General features: G+C 34.1%; 1 protein-coding gene across 1 annotated transcript in view; it reads right to left on the bottom strand.

The window, feature by feature from the left end:
* LOC128178701 (putative ankyrin repeat protein RF_0381) overlaps positions 1–20544 on the bottom strand; it is a 54646-nt gene extending 34102 nt beyond the window's left edge. The window contains exon 1 of the mRNA XM_052845990.1: positions 19709–20544. Within this exon, the coding sequence (XP_052701950.1) occupies positions 19709–20480 (772 nt within the window). The 5' untranslated portion in view covers positions 20481–20544. The remainder of the gene's footprint in view (positions 1–19708) is intronic.
* Between the last annotated feature and the right edge of the window lie 5529 nt (positions 20545–26073).

The following is a 26073-nucleotide window of genomic DNA, read 5'->3' as shown; positions in this document are numbered from 1 at the left end:
ACATATTGGAATGGCGCCGCGATCATGAAAACCGGGAAATTGCGGGAAATTGAACAAATACCCTAATAGTATCAATGCATTTAATAAAAGAAATGATTTCATTTTCTTTCTTACATTTTTATAGCTATAAATTAGATGAACGTATATCTACTCGGTTTAAATTTATTAACTAAGAAAGCCTAGCTAATATAGTGAACCTAACGGTTTCCATTTAGGTATAATATATTTTTGTTCACTGAAGACCAAGTTCCGTATTTCATTCTAAATACATGCATGCATGTAATTTATAAATTAGATATAATTGATTGTTACAAACTGAATGGTTTGTCAAAATCTTTTCAAGTAAACAAATTCAATACAGTGATTCAATATCCACTGATATATATGATATAAAAACATTATTCATATGTAAGTTGCCGTGGCGCAGAGGATGTGTGGTGATGCCAGTAAACTAAGGGTCCCGGGTTCAATTCTCGCCGTGGCCGTTTTTTTTTTGTGTTTTTTTTTTCATTTTTCTTTCTAGAACAAAAACCATTTTAATACCTTTTCTTTCATAAACTTAATACATTTTGTTAGAAATTAAGCACAATATTGAATTAAATTTTTTTTAATGGCTTAAAGGTGGCTTAAAGGTAGCTTAAAGGTGGCTTAAAGGTGGCTTAAAGAAGTTTGGACATTAAGGACCTATAAGTTGTCCTTAAAGGTGGCTTAAAGGTGGCTTAAAGATAGTCTTTAAGCTGCCTTTAAGCCATCTTTACGCTTTCTTTAAGCCACCTTTAAGCAATACTTATAGCTTAAAGGTAGCTTAAAGGTGGCTTAAAGATCATCTTTAAGCTACCTTTAAACACCTTTAAGCTATCTTTAAGGAGGACTTAAAGATGGTCATTCATCTTGTGACTACAAATATCGAAGAAAAACAGTTAAACTGATAAAAAGTTCGATTTGTTTGAACTCCTCTTGTGTGGACCGGAAGTGACGGAAGACAAAATGAAACCGGTTTAACATATCTTCAATAAAATGTCAATCATCCATGAACGTTTTGCGCTATGATCACTTATAGTTTCTGAGAACTCGTTTGCACAAAATATGTTTCAAAAAAGCTACCTGAGATATTTGAGATATCTCACCGGAAGTATAATTTTTTTGTTGATATAGCATTGCATTGATAACGTATGTATAGATTTATACTTATATATAAATTCTATGGCAAAATAATCTAATGCGTAAAAATAGTTATTTTTGAAGAGCTTCCGGTGACGACCGGAAGTTACGCCGAGCAAAACAAAATAGTGTAAACACATGTACATACACAGGTTTATCATCCCACAAAGTTTGATTGTTCAAGTTGTCACCGTTTTTGAGATCTCATCGAAATAAGGTATTTTGTCTCGGGACAGGAAACGGACAAACGGAAGTGCTTAATGTAAATTTTATCAGTTATTTTTTGTATACTTGCCCTTTGCATTTTATTGTTCATCGAACACACTACAGATATCAAAAACAAAAAGTTAAACTGATAAACAGCTCGATTTGTTTGAACTCTTCCTGTGTGGACCGGAAGTGACGGAAGACAAAATGAAACCGGTTAAACACATCCTCAATCCAATGTCTATCATCTATAAAAGTCTTGTCCTTTGATCTCTTATAGTCACTGATATCTCGTTTGTACAAAATGTGTTTCAAAAAAGCTTCCTGAGATATTTGAGATATCTCACCGGAAGTGGAATTTTGTTGTTGATATAACATCGCAAAGATTACTTTTGTGTATATTTATGCTAAAATATTTATTCTATTGAAAAGGAATTTAATGCGTAAAAGTTGTTAATTTTGAAGTACTTCCTGTGACGACCGGAAGTTACGACAAACAAAACAAAATAGTTTAAACACATCTACAACTATAGGTCTATCATCCCACAAAGTTTGGATGTTTAAGTCTCTACCGTTTTTGAGGTCTCGAATGTACAAGCTTTTTCAACGCGGGACAGGAAACGGACGACCGGAAATGATTTTTGACAAAATGAAAAAAACGCCTCGAGATATTTACACTTTCTATTAGTCCTGAAAATTTCAAGAAAATCTATCCAGCCATCTCTGAGAAATCTTGTGGACAAAAAAAGGGGAAAAAAAAATAATAAAAAAAAACCTTACAATCACTATAAGGTCTTCCGTTGGAAACGGAAGACCTTAATAATAAGAAACATTACAATCACTATAAGGTCTTCCGTTGGAAACGGAAGACCTTAATAACTAGACACGATCTCGTTGCGAGCAACGAGGAGGTCTTCCGTCCGATTTTTAGAATATGCAATGACCTTACTCTTGACCTTCATCAACGAAACGTAATCGGAAAAGGAGGCGGGATCTATGAGTAATGGGTGAAAGACTATCTATCCCTTTGGTGTCCCTTATTTGAGGGATCAGCTCCTTTTCATTCATTTTAGTCAAAAGGTATTTTTGTGTACCACTAATAAGTATTTAGAAATTGGTTACCGTTTTTGAGATATCTGGGAAAAATCTTTTGGATATCCGGTCCTAAAACTCCTTTAAGGGTCCTGATAACAATCAATATATATGGTTGTACATTGTTAAGCTCAATATTTTGAGCATCTTTTGTTAAATATTGCTTTCCAAAGTTTTCCTCTATTTTGAGATATTAAACATCAAAGCTTTAGACCTCGTGTCCCTTAAAATCCCTAATTACGTAACATAAGTGTAAATGATTGCCATGTACAGGTACATAACATTAGAATGAACATAATTGCTTCTATAACGTATCACCAAATATTTAACAGTAAAAAGTTATCATTAATAGACTTAAGAGCCCCCTCAGCCCCTTCTTAGAAGGGTCAGCACCTTTTTCATGATTTCAAATGAAAGCTATTGTCAATTCTAACACTTTTTGTTCAACAAGTAATTACAAATTTTGTACCGTTCTCGAGATATCTTGAGAGGGTCGTGTTAGGGGCCAACCCTGTATCTCCTTTTAGGGACCGCATAACAAAGAAATTATAGTTGTTTATTGTTAAGCTCTATATTTTGAGCATCTTTTGTTAAATATTGCTTATCCAAATGTTTCTTCATTTTGAGATATTATGCATTAAAGTTTTGGACTTCTGGCCCCTTAAAAATTACTAATTACGTAACATAGGAGTAAATGATTGCCATGTATAGGTAAATAACCTTAGAATGAACATAATTGCTTCTATAACGCATCACAAAATATTTCACGGTAAAAGGTTATCATTAAAAGACTTCAGAGCTCCCTCAGCCCCTAATTTGAAGGGCCAGCCCCTTTTTCTTGATTTCAAATGAAAGCTTTTGTCAATTCAAACACATTTTGTTCAAAAAGTATTTACAAATTATGTACCGTTCTCAAGATATATTGAGAGGGTCGTTTTAGGGGCCGACCCTGTAACTCCTTTTAGGGAGGTTACAGGAAATTATGGTTTCAGGTTGTTAAGCTCTATATTTTGAGCATCTTTTGTTAAATATTGCTTATCCAAATGTTTCTTCATTTTGAGATATTGAGCATCAAAGTTTTGGACTTCTGGCCCCTTAAAATCCCTAATTACGTAACATAGAAGTAAATGATTGCCATGTATAGGTAAATAACCTTAGAATGAACATAATTGCTTCTATAACGCATCACAAAATATTTCACGGTAAAAAGTTATCATTAAAATACTTTAGAGCCCCCTCAGCCCCTTATTTGAAGGGCCAGCCCCTTTTTCATGATCTCAAATGAAAGCTCTTGATTAAATTAAGTTTTTTTGTTCTACATGTTTTAACAAAATGTCTTCATGAAAAGAGATATTCAAAGAAAACCAACAAAAATCACGACGCCTTTTTTATCCTAATTTCCAAGCTCGGGCGAGCTTCGGCGCTCTTTGAGATAAAGATGATTAATGACCATTAGACACTATTTCAGTCTTTCGTCTATCAGCCCTGAAAAGTTCAACATCATATCTTAAATGGTAAAAGAGGAGTTCTCGTGACAAAATACCCCTATAAAAACCGATAAATCCATGATATCTCAAGACAGGAAGTGACGTCATAAACAAAAAAAATTTCCAACAAGGTTCAGATCAATACCTATCAGAACTAAAAATTTGACGTTAATCAGTTGAGCCGTTTCCGAGAAATCGCGTGCACAAAATCGGTAAGAAAAAAAAAATAATAATAACTAGACACGATCTCGTTGCGAGCAACGAGGAGGTCTTCCGTCCGATTTTTAGAATATGGAATAACCTTACTCTTGACCTTCATCAACGAAACGTATCCGGAAAAGGAGGCGGGATCTATGAGTAATGGGTGAAAGACTATTTATCACTTTGGTGTCCCTTACTTGAGGGATCAGCTCCTTTTCATTCATTTTAGTCAAAATGTATTTTTGTGTACCACTAATAAGTATTTAGAAATTGGTTACCGTTTTTGAGATATCTGGGAAAATCGTTTTGATATCCGGTCCTAAAACTCCTTTTAGGGTCCAGATAAAAACAATATATGGTTGTACATTGTTAAGCTCAATATTTTGAGCATCTTTTGTTAAATATTGCTTTCCAAAGTTTTCCTCCATTTTGAGATATTAAGCATCAAAGCTTTAGACTTCTGGCCCCTTAAACTCCCTAATTACGTAACATTGGAGTAAATGATTGCCATGTACATGTACATAACATTAGAATGAACATAATTGCTTCTATAACGTATCAAAAAATATTTAACAGTAAAAAGTTATCATTTAAAGACTTTAGAGCCCCCTCAGCCCCTTATTAGAAGGGCCAGCCCCTTTTTCAGGATTTCAAATGAAAGCTCTTGTCAATTCAAACACTTTTTGTTCAACAAGTAATTACAAACTTTGTACGTTCTCGAGATATCTTGAGAGGGTCGTGTTAGGGGCCAACCCTGTAACTCCTTTTAGGGACCGAATAACAAAGAAATTATAGTTGATTATTGTTAAGCTCAATATTTTGAGCATCTTTTGTTCAATATTGCTTATCCAAATGTTTCTTCATTTTGAGATATTGAGCATCAAAGTTTTGGACTTCTGGCCCCTTAAACTCCCTAATTACGTAACATTGGAGTAAATGATTGCCATGATTAGGTTAATGACCTAAGAATAAACATAATTGCTTCTATAACACATCACAAAATATTTCACGGTAAAAAGTTATCATTTAAAGACTTTAGAGCACCCTCACCCCCTATTTTGAAGGGCCAGCCCCTTTTTCATGATTTCAAATGAAAGCTCTTGTCAATTCAAACACATTTTGTTCAAAAAGTGTTTACAAATTTTGTACCGTTCTCGAGATATCTTGAGAGGGTCGTGTTAGGGGCCAACCCTGTAACTCCTTTTAGGGACCGAATAACAAAGAAATTATAGTTGATTATTGTTAAGCTCAATATTTTGAGCATCTTTTGTTCAATATTGCTTATCCAAATGTTTCTTCATTTTGAGATATTGAGCATCAAAGTTTTGGACTTCTGGCCCCTTAAACTCCCTAATTACGTAACATTGGAGTAAATGATTGCCATGATTAGGTTAATGACCTAAGAATAAACATAATTGCTTCTATAACACATCACAAAATATTTCACGGTAAAAAGTTATCATTTAAAGACTTTAGAGCACCCTCACCCCCTATTTTGAAGGGCCAGCCCCTTTTTCATGATTTCAAATGAAAGCTCTTGTCAATTCAAACACATTTTGTTCAAAAAGTGTTTACAAATTTTGTACCGTTCTCGAGATATCTGGAGAGGGTCGTTTTAGGGGCCGACCCTGTAACTCCTTTTAGGGACCGCATAACAAGGAAATTATGGTTTCAGATTGTTAAGCTCAATATTTTGAGCATCTTTTGTTCAATATTGCTTATCCAAATGTTTCTTCATTTTGAGATATTGAGCATCAAAGTTTTGGACTTCTGGCCCTTTAAAATCCCTAATTACGTAATATATGAGTAAATGATTGCCATGATTAGGTTAATGACCTAAGAATAAACATAATTGCTACTATAAAGCATCACAAAATATTTCACGTTAAAAGTTATCATTAAAAGACTTTAGAGCCCCCTCAGCCCCTAATTTGAAGGGTCAGCCCCTTTTTCTTGATCTCAAATGAAAGCTCTTGATTTAATTAAGTTTTTTTGTTCTACTTGTTTTAACAAAATGCTTTCGAGAAAAGAGATATTCAAAGAAAACCAATAAAAATCACGACGCCTTTTTAATCTTAATTTTCAAGCTCGGGCGAGCTTCGGCGCTCTTTGACATAAAGATGATTAATGACCATTAGACACTATTTCAATCTTTCGTCTATCAGCCCTGAAAAGTTCAACATCATATCTTAAATGGTAAAAGAGGAGTTCTCTGTACAAAATACCCCTATAAAAACAGTTAAATCCATGATATCTCAAGACAGGAAGTGACGTCATCAACAAAAAAAATTTCCAACAAAGTTCAGATCAATACCTATCAGAACTGAAAATTTGACGTAAATCAGTTGAGCCGTTTCCGAGATATCGCGTGCACAAAATCGGTAAGAAAAAAAATAATAATAACTAGACACGATCTCGTTGCGAGCAACGAGGAGGTCTTCTGTTCGATTTTTAGAATGAAATATCATCGACTTTGATTTTCGACAACAAAACATGTTATGGAAAAAGTAGTGAAGTACAAATGCTTTATTGTACCGCTTTTTATAAGTTCTCTTGCTTTTTTAAATACTTGCATTTCTTCCAATTAAGATAGAAAAGATCAAACTTGTTAACCTCTGGTCCCTAAAAACCCTAATTGTATAACGCAAGAGAAAATCATTATATTGTTAGGATATATAAACGTATTATACCTAATCTAGCCTTGATAACCTTTCACAAAATGGCTCTCATTAAAGGGCTATAGATAAAAGATTTTAGAGCTCTTTGATCCCCTAATTTAAGGGGCCAGTCCCTTTTTCTTGATATCAAATGAAAAGATATTTAATTCTGAACACATTTTGTCAACAAGGATGCATATTGTTAAGAACATTAATTTTGATAACTTTTCCTCTGTATTGCATTTCAAATTATTTTTCCTTTCTGAGATATGGGTGATCAAAATTTTGGACTTTTGGCCCCTAATTACGTAACACATAATAAAACCATTACATTGCTTGGATACATTACTGTGAGATACACATATTTGCTTCTATAACCTTTCACAAAATATCCCTCAGTAAAGGGCTACAGATTAAAGACTTTAGAGCCCTTTGGTCCCCTAATTTTAGGGGCTAGCCCCTTTTTCTTGATATTAAATGAAAGGTCATTTAATTCTAAACAAATGTTATTCAACAAGTGTTTAGAAATTCGTTAACGATCTGGCGATAAATGAGAAAGAAGGTTTTAGGGGCCGATCCCTTATCTCCTTATTGGGACCGTTTAGCGAAATTTTGAAGGTTAAATATTGTTAAGTACATTTATTTAAGCAGCTTTTCTTCTGTATTGCATTTCAAAATAGTTTTCCTTTCTGAGATATGGGTGATCGAAATTTTTGACTTTCGGCCCCTAAAAACCCTTAATTACGTAACACATAATAAAATCATTACATTGCTTGGATACATAACTGTGAGATAAACATATTTGCTTCTATAATCTTTCACAAAATAGTTCTCAGTAAAGGGCTACAGATTAAAGATTTTAGAGCCCTTTGGTCCCCTAATTGGAGGGGCCAGCCCCTTTTTCTTGATATCAAATAAATGGTCTTTTAATTCTGAACACATTTTGTTCAACAAGTCTTTAGAAATTCGTTACCGTTTTGGAGATATATGAGAAAGAAGGTTTTAGGGGCCGGTCCCTTATCTTCTTCTAGGGGCCGTTTAACAAAATTTTGAGGGTTGAATATTGTTGAAAACGTCATTCTAAACACCTTTTCTTTTACACTGCTTATCAAAATATTTTTCATTAAGGAGATATAGACGATCAAAGTTTTGAACTTCTGACCCCTAAAAATCGCTAATTACGTAACATATGAGAAAGGCATTTTATTGTATGGTTACATAACAGTGAGATAAACAATTTTGCTTCTATGATTTATAACAAAATAACTCTCAGTAAAGAGCTACAAATCAAAGACTTTAGACCCATTTGGGTCCCTAATTTTAGGGGCCAGCCCCTTTTTATTGGTATTAAACGAAAGCTCTTATAAATATAAACTTTTTTTGCTATACAAGTTTTAACAAAATATTTTTGAGAAAAGATATAAACAAAGAAAACCACAAAAAATCATGACTTTTTTTTAATCTCTATTTTCGGGGTCCAGGCGAGCTTTTAGGCTCTTTGAGCTATACATTGATGATTGCCTTTAGACATATCTTCAATCTTTCGTCTATCATCCCTGAAAATTTGAACTCAATATCTTTCACCGTTTAGGAGGAGTTCAATGGACAAGCAGACCCTCAAACAATCACTAAATCGTCAAAATCTCAGAAACGGAAATGACGTCATCAATATAAAAAATTTCCAATAAGGTTCAGATCAAATACTATTAGATCTGAAAGTTTCGTAAAAATCGACCAAGCCGTTTACGAGAACTCGCATGCACAAAATTTGTAAGAAAAAAAAAAAAAAAAAAACTAGAGCAAAGCTCGTTGCAAAGCAACGAGTGGGTCTTCCGTTAATGCCGGAAGTAAAGCTGAAGGTCCTGTAAGAAGCAGAGCTCTTAAACCAATAACACAGTAACTAAAATAAAAAGATGAAAAAATCGAATTATTCCTGGTTCGACTTAACAAAATCCGAATGATTTTAAGTACGAATTAACAAAAACCTTTCTGATTTCAAGAACGACTTAACAAAAAAATTCGGAAGGTGTTCAAGTACGACTTAACAATTATTTTTGGTACGAGATAATTTTACTTTGAACATTACGCTTTTTTTTAACCAAAGACGCGGAAACAAAATTTCCGGAAAAATCAATTTTTAAACCCCGATATCTCTATGATGCATCGTCCGATCTAAAAACGGATTTCAGTTTTAAATTAAGCTCAATAAAAGCTCCTTTGTTGCTTTATGATTATTATCAAATTATTGGTCAGAAAAGAGTTATTATAAAAACACTTAGTAGCCCTTCTGGCCCCTAATTTGAGGGGTCAGCCCCTTTTTCTTGTTATCAAATAAAAGGTACCGCTAATATAAACAAATTTTGTTCTACAAGTGTTCACGAATTGTAAACCTTTCTCGAAATATCTTAACAACTGTGTTTTAGGGGCTGACCCTTTAACCCTAACCGGGGCCACTAACAACAAAATGTTTGGTATCATATTGTTAAGAACATTATTTTTAACAACTTCTGTTATACATTGCTTTTCAAAATATTTCTCCTTTTTCAGATATTAATGATCAAAATTTTGAATTCTGGCCCCTTGAAACCCCTAATTACGTAATATATGACTTAGGTATGATAATTTATAGATAAACAGCTGTACAATGAGCATTTTTGCTTCTATAAATAATAACAAAATATTTTTCAGTAAAGAGTTATTATAAAAATACTTTAGAGTCCCCTTGGCCCCTAATATGAGGGGCCAACCCCTTATTCTTGATATCAAATTAAAGGTCTTGCAAATATAAACATATTTTGTTCACCAAGTGTTCAGGAATTGTTAGCCTTTCTCAAGATATCTGTATAAATGTGTTTTAGGGGCCAACCCTTAAACTCCTTACTGGGGCCACCAACAACAAAATTTTAGTTTTAGTATTGTTGAGAACATTATTTTAAACAACTTTTGTTGTACAGTGCTATTCAAAATATTTCACCTTTTTCTGATAATAATGATAAAATTTTTCAACTTCGGCCCCTTGAAACCCCTAATTACGTAACATATGACTTAGGTATGGTACTGAATAGAAAAACAGCTGTACAGTGAACATTTTTGCTTCTATAATTAATAACAAAATATTGTTCAGTAAAGAGTTATTGTAAAAAGAGTTTAGAGCGCTCGTGGCCCCTTATTTAAGGGGGCCAGCCCCTTTTTCTTGATATCAAATTAAAGGTCTTGCAAAAATAACCATCTTTTGCATTACATGTTTTAACAAAATATTTATACATCAAAAGATATTACAGAAAATGTGCGAAAATTTCGTGAAAGAAATTGGTGCTAATTTCCAGGTTCAGGCGAGCTTCGAGGCCTTGAGCCATTTTCATAATTGGAAGCATGGGGGTACATCTACATACATTCATCTACAATCCCTGAAAATTTCAAGCTTCTCTCTTGATTAGTTTTGGAGGAGATGCGTGGACAAAATGACCCTTAAAAATTTACAAAATCGTCAATATCTGAAACCGGAAGTGACGTCATCATTTGAAAATTTAATAATATGTAGCACCGATCATGCTTTATCAGTCCTGAAAATTTTGTGCATATCGGTTGTATAGTTTTTGAGAAATTGCGCTTAAAAAAAGTCAGAAAAAGAAAAAAAAGAATAACTAGAGCAAAGCTCGTTGCAAAGCAACGAGTGGGTCTTCCGATAATGTCGGAAGTAAAGCTGTAAGTTCCTGTAAGAAGCAGAGCTCCTAAACCAATGACAAGAGTAACTAAAATAAAAAGATGAAAAAAATCGAAGTATTCCTGGTACGACTTAACAAAACACGAATGATTTTAAGTACGACTTAACCAAAACCTTTTCGATTTGAAGAACGACTTAACTAAAAAAATCCGAATGTGTTCAAGTACGACTTAACAATTATTTTTGGTACGAGTTAATTTCACTTTGAACATAACGCCATTTTTTAAACCAAGGACGTGGAATCAAAATTTCCGGAAAAATCAATTTTTAAACCCCGATATCTCTGTAATGCAACGTCCGATTCAAAAACAGATTTCAGTTATGAACTCAGCATGAAAATTGCTGTAAGATACGTACGTAAAATTTTTAAAATTGAAAAACATGAAAATGCAAAAAAATTAGTTTTGCTTCCGGTTTCGACCGGAAGTGTCCGAATTGAGTTTCCAGCCTTATGTCATAAGGAAAACGATAGTTCTACCTTCTCTGTAAATCTCATAGCTTTATCTTAAATCAGAAATGAGAAAAGCTCCGGACAAAATCACTTTTTAAAACGTGAAAAACGTCAATATCTGACGAAATTGATGACGTCATCAAAAAATTTTTTCATATCATAAAGATCTTTTAGATACACATTAAACCTGTAAATTTCAAAACAATCGATGCAAGCGTTTTTGAAATATTTAAGTTGGAAAAAAAATAAAAAGAACTAGAGCAAAGCTCGTTGCAAAGCAACGAGTGGGTCTTCCGTTAATGTCGGAAGTAAAGCTGGAAGTTCCTGTAAGAAGCAGAGCTCTTAAACCATTAACAATAGTAACTAGAATAAAAAGATGAAAAAAATCGAATTATTCCTGGTACGACTTAACAAAATCCGAATGATTTTAAGTACGACTTAACGAAAACCTTCCTGATTTCAAGAACGACTTAACAAAAAAAATCCGAATGTGTTACAGTACGACTAAACAATTATTTTGGGTACGAGTTAATTTTACTTTGAATATTACGCTATTTTTTAAACCAAGGACGCGGAATCAAAATTTCCGAAAAAATCAATTTTTAAACCCCGATATCTCTGTAATGCATCGTCCGATTTTAAAACGGGTTTCGGTTTTAAATTAAACTTAATAAAAGCTTCTTTGCTGCTTGATGATTAATATCAAATTATTTGTCAGAAAAGAGTAATTATGAAAAGACTTAGTAGCCCTTCTGGCCCCTAATTCGAGGGGTCAGCCCCTTTTTCTTGATATCAAATAATAGGTCTCGCTAATATAAACATATTTTGTTCTACAAGTGTTCATGAATTGTAAACGGTTCTCGAGATATCTGTACAAATGCGTTTTAGGGGCCGACCCTTTAACCCCTTACCGGGGCCACTAACAACAAAATTTTTGGTATCATATTGTGAAGAACCTATTTTTGAAGAACTTTTGTTCTACATTGCTTTTAGAAATATTTCTCCTTTTTCAGATATTAATGATCATAGTTTTGAGTTCTGGCCCCTTGAAACCCCTAATTACGTAATATATGACTTAGGTATGGTCATGTATAGATGAACAGCTGTATAATGAACATTTTTGCTTCTATAATTAATAACAAAATATTGTTCAGTAAAGAGTTATTGTAAGAAGACATTTGAGCCCTCTTGGCCCCTTATTTGAGGGGTCAGCCCCTTTTTCTTGACATCAAATGAAAGGTCTTGTAAATATAAACATATTTTGTTTAACAAGTGTTCACAAAATGTTTACCGTTCTTGAGATATCTGTACAAATGTGTTTTAGGGGCCGACCCTTTAATTCCTAAATGGGGTCATAAACAAAAACATTTAAGGTAGCATATTGTACAAAACATTATTTTGAACAACTTTTGTTCTACATTGCTTTAAAAAATATTTCTCCTTTTTCAGATATTAATGATCAAAGTTTTGAACTTCTGGCCCCTTGAAACCCCTAATTACGTAATATATGACTTAAGTATGGTACTGTATAGATAAACAGCTGTACAATGAACATTTTCGCTTCTATAATTGATAACAAATTATTGTTCACTAAAAAGTTATTGCAAATAGACTTTAGAGCCTTCTTGGCCCCTAATTTGAGGGGCCAGCCCCTTTTTCTTGATATCAAATAAAAGCCCGTGCAAATTGAAACAGTTTTTGCATTACATCTTTTAACAAAATATTTATACGTCAAATGATATTACGGAAAATGTGCGAAAATTTTGTGAAAAAATTTGGTGCTAATTTTCAGGTTCAGGCGAGCTTCTAGGCCTTGCGCATTTTTCGCAATTGGAAGCATGGAGGGAAATCTACAGACATTCATCTTCAATCCCTGTAAATTTCAAGCTTTTATCATGATTAGTTTCAGAGGAGATGCGTGGACAAAATGGCCCTTAAAAATTTACAAAATCGTCCATATCTGAAACCGGAAGTGACGTAATCATTTGAAATTTTAATAATCTGTAGCGACATTAATGCTTTATAACTCCTAAAAATTTGGTGTAAATCGGTTGAATAGTTTCTGAGAAATAACGATCCAAAAAAGTCAGAAAAAGAAAAAAAAGTATAATAATAAAGAAAAAGAAACCGTAGAATAACAGAAGGGTTTTCCGTTGAAAACGGAAAACCCTAATAAAGAAAAAGAAACCGTAGAATAACAAGAGGGTCTTCCGTTGGAAACGGAAGACCCTAATAATAACTAGAGCAAAGCTCGTTGCAAAGCAACGAGTGGGTCTTCCGTTAATGTCGGAAGTAAAGCTGGAAGTTCTTGTAAGAAGCAGAGCTCTTAAACCAATAACAAGAGTACCTAAAATATAAAAGATGAAAAAAATCGAATTATTCCTGGTACGACTTAACAAAATCCGAATGATTTTAAGTACGACTTAACGAAAACCTTCCTGATTTCAAGAACGACTTAACAAAAAAAATCCGAATGTGTTACAGTACGACTAAACAATTATTTTGGGTACGAGTTAATTTTACTTTGAATATTACGCTATTTTTTAAACCAAGGACGCGGAATCAAAATTTCCGAAAAAATCAATTTTTAAACCCCGATATCTCTGTAATGCATCGTCCGATTTTAAAACGGGTTTCGGTTTTAAATTAAACTTAATAAAAGCTTCTTTGCTGCTTGATGATTAATATCAAATTATTTGTCAGAAAAGAGTAATTATGAAAAGACTTAGTAGCCCTTCTGGCCCCTAATTCGAGGGGTCAGCCCCTTTTTCTTGATATCAAATAATAGGTCTCGCTAATATAAACATATTTTGTTCTACAAGTGTTCATGAATTGTAAACGGTTCTCGAGATATCTGTACAAATGCGTTTTAGGGGCCGACCCTTTAACCCCTTACCGGGGCCACTAACAACAAAATTTTTGGTATCATATTGTGAAGAACCTATTTTTGAAGAACTTTTGTTCTACATTGCTTTTAGAAATATTTCTCCTTTTTCAGATATTAATGATCATAGTTTTGAGTTCTGGCCCCTTGAAACCCCTAATTACGTAATATATGACTTAGGTATGGTCATGTATAGATGAACAGCTGTATAATGAACATTTTTGCTTCTATAATTAATAACAAAATATTGTTCAGTAAAGAGTTATTGTAAGAAGACATTTGAGCCCTCTTGGCCCCTTATTTGAGGGGTCAGCCCCTTTTTCTTGACATCAAATGAAAGGTCTTGTAAATATAAACATATTTTGTTTAACAAGTGTTCACAAAATGTTTACCGTTCTTGAGATATCTGTACAAATGTGTTTTAGGGGCCGACCCTTTAATTCCTAAATGGGGTCATAAACAAAAACATTTAAGGTAGCATATTGTACAAAACATTATTTTGAACAACTTTTGTTCTACATTGCTTTAAAAAATATTTCTCCTTTTTCAGATATTAATGATCAAAGTTTTGAACTTCTGGCCCCTTGAAACCCCTAATTACGTAATATATGACTTAAGTATGGTACTGTATAGATAAACAGCTGTACAATGAACATTTTCGCTTCTATAATTGATAACAAATTATTGTTCACTAAAAAGTTATTGCAAATAGACTTTAGAGCCTTCTTGGCCCCTAATTTGAGGGGCCAGCCCCTTTTTCTTGATATCAAATAAAAGCCCGTGCAAATTGAAACAGTTTTTGCATTACATCTTTTAACAAAATATTTATACGTCAAATGATATTACGGAAAATGTGCGAAAATTTTGTGAAAAAATTTGGTGCTAATTTTCAGGTTCAGGCGAGCTTCTAGGCCTTGCGCATTTTTCGCAATTGGAAGCATGGAGGGAAATCTACAGACATTCATCTTCAATCCCTGTAAATTTCAAGCTTTTATCATGATTAGTTTCAGAGGAGATGCGTGGACAAAATGGCCCTTAAAAATTTACAAAATCGTCCATATCTGAAACCGGAAGTGACGTAATCATTTGAAATTTTAATAATCTGTAGCGACATTAATGCTTTATAACTCCTAAAAATTTGGTGTAAATCGGTTGAATAGTTTCTGAGAAATAACGATCCAAAAAAGTCAGAAAAAGAAAAAAAAGTATAATAATAAAGAAAAAGAAACCGTAGAATAACAGAAGGGTTTTCCGTTGAAAACGGAAAACCCTAATAAAGAAAAAGAAACCGTAGAATAACAAGAGGGTCTTCCGTTGGAAACGGAAGACCCTAATAATAACTAGAGCAAAGCTCGTTGCAAAGCAACGAGTGGGTCTTCCGTTAATGTCGGAAGTAAAGCTGGAAGTTCTTGTAAGAAGCAGAGCTCTTAAACCAATAACAAGAGTACCTAAAATATAAAAGATGAAAAAAATCGAATTATTCCTGGTACGACTTAACAAAATACGAATGATTTTAAGTACGACTTAACAAACACCTTTCCGATTTCAAGAACGACTTAACAAAAAAATCCGAATATGTTCAAGTACGACTTAAAAATTATTTTTGGTACGAGTTAATTTTACTTTAAACATTAAGCTATTTTTTTTAACCAAGGACGCGGAATCAAAATTTCCGGAAAAATCAATTTTTAAACCCCGATATCTCTGTAATGCATCGTCCGATTTTAAAACGGGTTTCGGTTTTAAATTAAGCTTAATAAAAGCTTATTTGCTGTTTTTTGATTTATATCAAATTATTGACCAGAAAAGAGTTATTATGAAAAGTAGCCCTTCTAGCCCCTAATTTAAGGGGTCGGCCCCTTTTTCTTGATATCAAATTAAAGGTCTTGCTAATATAAACATAATTTGTTCTACAAGTGTTCATGAATTGTAAACCGTTCACGAAATATATTTACAAATGCGTTTTAGGGGCCGATCCTTTAACTCCTTACCGGGGCCACTAACAACAATATTTTTTGGTATCATATTGTTAAGAACATTATTTTGAAGAACTTTTGTTCTACATGGCTTTTAAAAATATTTCTCCTTTTTCGGATATTAATGATCAGAGTTTTGAGTTCTGGCCCCTTGAAACCCCTAATTACGTAATATATGACTTAGGTATGGTAATGTATAGATGAACAGCTGTACAATGAACATTTTTGCTTCTATAATTAATAACAAAATATTCTTCAGTAAAGAGTTATTGTAAGAAGACATTAGAGCCCTCTTGACCCCTCATTTGAGGGGCCAGCCCCTTTTTCTAGACATCAAATGAAAGGTCTTGTAAATATAAACATCTTTTGTTTTACAAGTGTTCACAAAATGATTACCGTTCTTGAGATATATGTACAAATGTGTTTTAGGGGCTGACCCTTAAACTCCTAAATGGGGTCATAAACAAAAACATTTAAGGTAGCATATTGTACAAAACATTATTTTGAAGAACTTTTGTTCTACATTGCTTTTCAAAATATTTCTCCTTTTTCAGATTTTAATGATCAAAGTTTTGAACTTCTGGCCCCTTGAAACCCCTAATTACGTAATATATGACTTAGGTATGGTAATGTTTAGATAAACAGCTGTACAATGAACATTTTTGCTTCTACAATTGATAACAAATTATTGTTCACTAAAAAGTTATTGCAAATAGACTTTAGAGCCCTCTTGGCCCCTAATTTGAGGGACCAGCCCCTTTTTCTTGATATCAAATAAAAGCCCATGCAAATTGAAACAGCTTTTGCATTACATCTTTTAACAAAATATTTATACGTCAAAAGATATTACGGAAAATGTGGGAAAATTTTGTGAAAAAATTTGGTGCTAATTTTCAGGTTCGGGCGAGCTTCTAGGCCTTGAGCATTTTTCGCAATTGGAAGCATGGAGGGAAATCTACAGACATTCATCTACAATCCCTGCAAATTTCAAGCTTTTATCATGATTAGTTTCAGAGGAGATGCGTGGACAAAATGACCCTTAAAAATTTACAAAATCGTCCATATCTGAAACCGGAAGTGGCGTTATCATTTGAAATTTTAATAATCAGTAGCGACATTAATGCTTTATAACTCCTAAAAATTTGGTTTAAATCGGTTGAATAGTTTCTGAGAAATAACGCTCCAAAAAAGTCAGAAAAAGAAAAAAAAGTATAATAATAAAGAAAAAGAAACCGTAGAATAACAGAAGGGTTTTCCGTTGAAAACGGAAAACCCTAATAATAGGGAAAAAGAAACCTAAGAAAAACAATAAGGTCTTCCGTTGGAAACGGAAGACCTTAATAAAAAACATTACAATCACTATAAGGTCTTCCGTTGGAAACGGAAGACCTTAAAAAGAAACATTACAATCACTATAAGGTCTTCCGTTGGAAACGGAAGACCTTAATAAGAAAGAAAGAAAAAACCTAACAATCACTATAAGGTCTTCCGTTGGAAACGGAAGACCTTAATGAGAAAGTCGACAAAAACAGTATGTCTCCCCTTTGAAAGGGGAGACATAAATATTATTAAACTTAAACATGACAGTTAAATGTTTTTAGTTAATATGCAGTCAGATTTATTCTGTGTGAGTAGTCGTAGTTTAAACATTATATTCATTTACCCTAAATGACCATTTTGGCCACACCCTGCATTAAGAATCCGTACCCAGTACACTACATGTATATGAGTGTTTTGGTCGCTCCCTAGATACAAATCCCTACATTGGGAGACATAAAATTTTATGTTTTGATAGATGGCTTTATTTTCTTTACTTATTATAGACTTTGACCCCTGCGTGCACGGGTTGGCATTGGACATTTGATGTCGGGCATTTACGAAATAGATACATCGAATTTGCACACCATGTTGACATTCAGAACTCTCCGAATTTTTCATATTAAACACTGAGTTAGAGTTATCTCCCGTGTTTTCTTTCATGAATAGAATAAATAGCAGATTTTTAATGAAAATTTACACGTATTTATATTATCGTTTTTGAGTTTATCTATGCAATTGTGATATTGTGGAAACATAAACTAAAGAGCATCCCGTGATTTAGCGTGAATGTAATGCACAGGATTGTAAAATCCGAAAAATTCACACGATTTCCGGATTTTTTAAAGGAATTTTCGTTGATTATTAATTAGGGAATCCTGATTGAGAAAAAATAAAAACAAATTGGTAATCTTCAAGTACCAATGATGTTAATAATATATAAAACAAAAGACAGTACTCTTCCGATTTCTTGGTATTAAAGCCTAAAAATTCGAGTCTATTATTTTAATATAGTAGGATAGAATAGATGCAGTCAGTTTTAATTCAATATCAGCAGAAGTAAAGAAGACAATTTTTTAAACATTTAATGCATTAACATTATATGATTTTTTCGTCTCGCCCTAGAGTCAGAACTTCTACCTCGGGGAACATGAGGGCTTCCTGGTCTACAAAATTATGAATTCAATTTTTCTTACAGGTGTGTAGGAATAGAGAAGATAGAGTCAAAATCACTATTACAGGGGGCATGAATCTTATAATTTTAGTAGAGGACTTCCTGATTAACATAATAATAAGGTCAGTTTTTCTTACAAATGTGTGAGAGTAAAGAAGAAGATTTTTAAAAATTATATGCACTATATCCCCCCCCCCCCCCCCGGCCCCGGCCATAAATTTCACAATTTAGGTAGATAACTTAATAGACATCATAGCCATGCATTAAGTTTTTTTTTAAATATACCGGTATATGGGATTAAACAAGAAGATTTTCTAAGGGTTAATACATTTTTACTATATGGCCATATTGACCCCACCCTAGAGCCTGAACCCCAGGCCCAGGGGACATGGACTTTAGACCCATGCATTTAGTATATCTCAAATTTTATATACATGGAAGTGGAGAATATGATTTTCTAAGCGTCGATACATTTTTACTATATGGTCATATTGGCCCCACCCTAGAGCCTGAACCCCAGACCAATGGGCCATGAATTACACAATCTTGGTAAAGGGCTTCATACACATCATAACTTACTTTCCTTTATTACATAACATTAATTACGGGCCGCCAGAGGGCGGTTCTTTATTTGAAATACATTTAAATATTGTACCTGCGTTTCTGCGGGATGGTTTTTTTTTTAGCTTATCTGAGCTGAAAGCTCAAGTGAGCTTTTCTGATCACATTTTGTCTGCCGTCCGTCTGTCTTTCTGTCCGTAAACTTTTTACATTTTCAAAATCTTCTCAAAAACTACTAGACCAATTTTTACCAAACTTGGCACAAAACACCTTTGGGCTTTGGGGATTCAAAGTTGTGAAACAACGGTCCACGCCCTTTTCAACGGAGAGATAATGGGGAATTATTAAATATTTTTTAGAAATACTCAAAAATCTTCTCACGAACCATTTGGCCAGGAAAGTGGAAACTTTGGTCATATTGGCTACACTCTAGGGCCTGAATCCCTGACCCAGGGGAACTAATTCCACAATTTTGGTAGAGGCGTCCCTGTTCATCATCCCCATGCGTTTAGTTTCTCTGTTAATTGTCCGGTAGAAGAGAAGAATTAAAAATTTGCAGAATTTTGTAGTTTTTACCCAAATTTTAAGGCCCCTGTTTACGTTTAAGGATTTCATATGTGTTCCCCTTCGCTAGCTGTAAATGATGGGTTGCAAATTTGGTCAAGATAACCATATAGTAGTTTCAAAAAAGAGCTGAAAATGTTCAAATGTCAATGCACGACGACGGACGAAAAGAGATCGCAATACGTCACCCGAGTGAGTCAGGTAAACTAATAATGCAGTACGTCGATTGAATAATATAAAGACAAAACATACCTAAAGAAGTCAAACCAAAAACAGGGGGCTTTCCGAATTTGTCCTTCCGGTTTAAATTAGCACCAGCTCTGATGATCGCTTTAACTGTGTTTCTATCTGCTTTTGCTTCAAGCGCCAACTGTAACACGAATTTTCCTGTCTGTTTGTGTTCATCGTTTGGGTTTCCTCCTCTTTTTAAAATTTCGCCTAGAAGACTAGAAACTCTCAACGCCGAGAGACAAACACAACTTATCGTTCCAAGAGACTCGTTATGACCAACAAGTGTAACATCAGCCCCGTGTGTAATGAGAAAATGTGCCATCTCTTTTTTCTGATTGCTTAATGCTTCAAAGAGTCGGGATGAACTAGAACAAGGATTTTTGTCGATGTGGAATAGTCCATTGCTCAGTAAAATTTCACACAGTTTTTTATTTTCTTTTTTGATTGCAATTGAAAGCCCGTCCTGCTTTTTGGAATTAATGGCCGTTACCACTTTGTCACAGTCTTTCACACTAAGTAAAAATTTTACAATTTCTATTTGTTCATACGTACAAGCAACGTGGAAGCCATTTCCAGATCTGCTGTGAAATAGATCTAGACAACCGACGCCATTTTCTTTAACTAGCATTTGAACTCCATCAACAAAGCCTTCCCTTACCGTATATTCCACAATTTTAGAATACCTATGTCTATCAATCGGCCGGCACAATAAATTGTACCATTTCTGAAAAGAAGCAAAATCTTTCTTACTTATACTTTGACGAATTTCCTGCATCTTTCTTTGTTCCTCCATATTCGTAATATTTTGGGGCCTATATACGGGACATTTACACTTTATGTATTCCACTCAATAAACTCAGATCATTTAAATGCTAAAAAGAAAATCAATTTATATGATAACGTAGACTTGCAAACACTGCTTGTGAACGCATTGCATGTCAAACATTTAAAGTTATTGATCGGGGCAACTTTCTCTCTTGGATATGCTTTTTCATTTGTAGATGCACAAAACTTGCACCAGGTGCGTAAGAATGACCCCCCCCCCCCCCCAAACCTTTTTAACTCGATTCAGACCACAGGAGTACTTAACTAAACTCTTGATAGAACTAAAGTCATTTATACAACATACATGTACCCCATTTTAAAATTTGATGGATATTTTGCAAGAGTATGTCGTTCAAATGAAATTTTTGAATGTTCCATTCTCCTACACAGTGCAAACAATGGGAGCAAATAAAACCTTAACTTCACATTACCTTTCTGAGTTTTTTTATAAATAACATATGAGACATTTTTACACCAGACGCACGCACTCGGATCTTCCGGTACAACGAAGTAAATAAATACTGGCCGGGTGCCAGTAGATTTACAAACAGTGACATAGAAGCATAACTTATCTCTTAAACACCAGACATTGAAAAAAAGCCAAAACACGACAGGCCAAAACATTACTCTGTGTGTTCCAATAAAATTTGAAATTTTTGTATTCTACTTCTTCTTTAAAAACCGTGTTATTAGTGGTCGTAAAAATCGTTTTCCTACGCTTAGAATATCGCTTGACCTCATCAGTGAACTCAGTTGACCCTTCCGCCGCCCCCCCCCCCCCCCCGGTTGGGGGTTATCTACTGTAATTTTTGACTATTTGTAGCTTACAATACTGATATTGAAGAAAACGCTAAATACTGTTTATTTAATGCACATATATGGCATTGCTACATGTATACATGTATGATTAAAAAGAGTGCTAGATACATAATCTTAGAACCCCAGCCTATAACATATAAAGTTTGACAGAATTGGGAATCTGATTCAGAAGTCAGGACTAAATTTAGGGCATGTCTCTTATGAAAGGGACGATTGAAATAATTGTAAATGGATTATAAACAAGTATATACATTAGAATAGTAATTGACAAACGGAGATATCTGTAACTATTGGTTTTGAACAAATTTGGCAATTTTGCCGATGAAAATAAATTCAAAACAAAGACGTCGATACTCTTGTTTTTACCACAGCTCAGGGAATTATCCAATTGTAAAAAAAATATTTAAACGTCAGATGCCTCTGCTTTAAACCCGTCTATAGTATATAGTAAAAATGTATCAAATCTTAGAAAATCTTCTTCTTAACTCCCATATATATTTGTTAAAACCTAATTGCATGATTATGATGTCCATGAAGCCCTCTACCAAAGTACAGGGGTTCTGGCTCTAGGGTGGGGCCAATATGGCCATATAGTAAAAATGTATCAAATCTTAAAATGTCTTCTTCTTTACTCCCACACATGAGGGCAAAAAACGGAGTATATGGTTATGTCCACTAACTCCTCTACCTAAATTGTGAAATTCATGGCCCCTGGGTCAGGGGTTCAGGACATGGGGGAGGGCAATATTTATGTCCACTAACTCCTCTACCTAAATTGTGAAATTCATGGCCCCTGGGTCAGGGGTTCAGGACATGGGGGAGGGCAATATAGTGTTAATGCATATAATGTTTTAACATCTTCTCTATTCTCACACATCTGTATGAAAAACTGACTTCATAATTATGTTAACCAGGAAGTCCTCTACTAAAATTTTAAATTTCATGCACCCTGGAATATGGGTTTTGACTCTAGGGCAGGGCAAAAATGGATGTATAGATGTTAATCCATATACTAGTAAAGTTTAAAAAATTATCTTCTTTACTCCCACACACTTGAAAGGAAAACTGAATTCATGATTTTGTAGACCAGATCTTTAAGTTTTTGGCCAAAATTATAGGTTTCATAGTTCTTTTTGAAAGATTTCAGGAAGGGAGGTGGTCGTCATTACAAATTTATACTTTTTCTACTCCAGAATGAAACCCAATAAAATGAATATATGAGACTCCCCGACAAGTTTGTGTATGGGTTATATGCTACTCAGGTGACCTTAAGGCCTATGGGCCTCTTGTTTAATGTTCGGGTGCGTTATCTGGTTCGGTATGTATTGAATAAACGAGACCAAGATGTGGCCAGTAATAATTTTGTGCGTTACTTGTACCATTACTTCTATCATTTCTATTAAACAAATAAGTTCTGTATAAAAATATTAAGTATTGTGCTGTAAATTTATTCGGCAGTTTTTTGTATCATAACAATCGGGTTCGTCATCGAGTTGGGCTGTTTAACTGATTAGTTCGATTTGGGGTAAAGAGGAAGGTCAGAAATGATATTTTGCATAAAAGTGCATTGTTTTCCCAAATTTCTACCGAATATTTAATGGACTTGGCGAAAATAAACGATATAAAATAAAGAGTATTATTTCACGTATTTAGTATTTAATATTAATATACAGTATATGGCCAAAAGTGAGTCATCAAAATAGCCGCCGTTATAAGCCACCGGTGCACGCTTACCTAACTTCCAGGTAAAATATCTCAAAAAGTAACAAAGTAACTTACCTCAAATTTAATATTTAGTTGCATGACCTTTTGACCAAATGACCTCACCTGTCCTACACGTTTTGGAATGGGTGCATATATATGGAGGGTAATCGTGTTCAAAAATCCAGACATGTAAACTTGTAAATCCGAATATGTAATCGTGTTGGTGTGTGAGTCTGAGTAGGAATATGTGCAATTCTGATCGTGTAACCTATAAAACTCGGGCATAAACACGTGAAAGATTTGACTCAGTTCCTTCGCATGATGCACAATTTGCAGCTTTATTGCTTTCATCAGTTAATTAAGCATTCAACTATGCACACTTTCAATCCGTAGTTTCTGCATTTGTATCTTCAGGCTCGGCAATAGCACATCTGACATGATACACATTAACAAATGTAAAGTCTACAAGTTTGTCGAATTTTGACATGACCTTATATGGCAACTGCCTTGCTGCGGGGAAACGACATGCCGTAATCGCCGGAATGGATGAAAAATAAACATAATATTCAGCTTATAACTGTTGCAATGAGCTTTTAACGAACGACACTTTTTCTGTCGAAAATACCGGTATTATTTTTGGAAAAAAATTTGAGGTATGATTGAAACTGGACCAAACAGAAAGAGGGTCATGCATACAAAAATTGTCGCCGATGTGACGAATGCGCTAATTTCTGTAATATACAGGTAATTCTCATGGTATTATACGATAATGGTTTAAAAGAAATGCCTAATATCTTATTTCTCTAAAATAATGTGACATGTAATTTAAACTGGAATATAAGTGAATGCGTACTCTTTTCTAAAAATGAGACGGATCAAGAAATTTCCGAAGGGGGTAAATATATTTTGAGCGGCATGAGATTCTGAGACCGCCGTGAGGTCCCATGTAGCTCCATTGCATCTGAATTTTTAGAGAGAATTATTAACCGATTTTTTCGATTATTGAAAAAGTGAAAATGGTGGGCGGGCGAGTCGCTGCCAAAAAGGTACCCTTATTGTACCGATAACTCCTCGTACAGTTTTCGAGATATGAAATTGTTCTTTTGCATATCAATTATACATATTTTAGAAGTATGCAAATTGCTAGGATTTTGATTTCTGATAATTTATCAAAAAATATCAGCTGTAGTATTTATCAATTCAGAATTGACAAATGGATTATGAATACTGTTCACACAAAAGAAAACTCGGTTTGCTGTCATATTGACAACTTTTTTCTTGTTATTTTTCTGAATAAGTGATAATAAAATTCCAATCTGATTAAAATAAGATCTTTGATCCGCTCTGACAAATTCGATGTCGCTACACAAAGATCTGAAGACATCCCGTACAGGGTCACGTCAGAATGAACTTTGTATTAACCAATGAAATCTACGCTGGCAAAGTCGTTAGAGGCTACGCCAATTTGATAGGTCTCGAGGGTCTCCGAACGATAAAGCTTAAAACTTACTTCCGAAAGAAAAAAATGGCGGCGCCCACGAATAAACAAGACATTGGTAGTACCCCTAAAAAAGTGTACCCGCTAGGGAATTCCTGTCTTGTATGCGGCTTTTCATTTATACAGAAGTTAGTTGATAGTGATGGCAACACCACTATCAAAAAGTATTTAGACAAGAAGCTTCGCCTTTCCGTAGAACGACTGAAAATCGTGAAGGATGTGTGTAACATTACAAACGACGTCATATTCACTAGTGATACCGGTGTGTGCCAAATACGAATTGCCTCTTTACAACAAGACAAACAAAGTGAAATACCTAATAGGCTCTATTCATCTGACAGCCTTAACTTCATGTACTGGGATACTTCCTGAAGATCTTAGGCAAAGACTTGTTGCAAACAGATTCGTCAATCTTCAAGATGGACAAAATAACAACATCGCACTCGATGAATACCTTGAAATGGTTAACCGTGACAGTAAAGTGGCATGCACTGGAAATCAGACAAAGGAGAGCATCATTCTTCATTCCAAGGAATATCCGCACTTGGTAAATTTTGTTAAATATTTCGATGAAATTGCAAGTGTACATCAGAAGAAAGGTTTCCATCATCTACCTTCATATCAAAGTGATGTCCAAAAAGTTCTACAGGATCTAATGCAGAACGATATTCTCGTGCATGACCCTAACAGAACATTTCGCTGTCAAAAACTTATCATCGATAGGAATCCATATGTGAACTGTTTTACAAAACTTCCTATAATGATTCATCGACATAAACCAAATCTGCCATATTGTCGACTTAGGAATATGCAATATTAAATCTGGACTTTGTGTATGTTAGATTATACATGTACATGTACCAGCTTGGTACTTGCACATGTATGTTTATGTACATGTATGTTATAAAACTTTGTATGATGTTCTAAGAATCGGTTGTTAAGAACTACAAGCAAGTTTGTGTACATCCTGCCTTATGTGCATGGCAATTTTTTTAAATTGTGTAGTACATATGTGTATCAAAATATGTTAAATGATTACCAGTAAGTCCTAGGATTGCAGGATTTTGTGCATGACAATTTTTTTAAAATTGTGTAGAACAGATGTTATTGTATCAAAATATGTTAGATGATTAAGTCCTAGGATTGTAGGATTTGTTGTTGTATTCTCAGTTCCTACTATTGTTAATGCTATTTTACCAAAACATGTCCAATGGAAAATTATTGAAGTAGTGAAAATGGTGGGTGAGCAGACAGGCAACTGAATTTTAAAATATGCATATTCAAAACATCTGCATGCATTTTTGTAATTAAGATATATTTTGTAACAAATATTTCAAGTCAACAAATTTATTCTGTATGTCACATAAGAATTTTTACAGCTATAGTTCGCATTCCTACAAAGAATGCCATATCTGCACTAATTATGGTACCTGTAATTTTATGTTGAAATATAAAAAAAGAACAAATGTTTGTATCGTACATTGAGTTGGATTTAATATTTCTAATGCTTAACAACATATCACAATAGCAACTGATCTTA

The sequence above is a fragment of the Crassostrea angulata genome, chromosome 3, assembly GCF_025612915.1.
Source record: "Crassostrea angulata isolate pt1a10 chromosome 3, ASM2561291v2, whole genome shotgun sequence".
NCBI lineage: Eukaryota > Metazoa > Mollusca > Bivalvia > Ostreida > Ostreidae > Magallana > Magallana angulata.
This window is presented reverse-complemented; position numbering and strand designations above follow the sequence as displayed.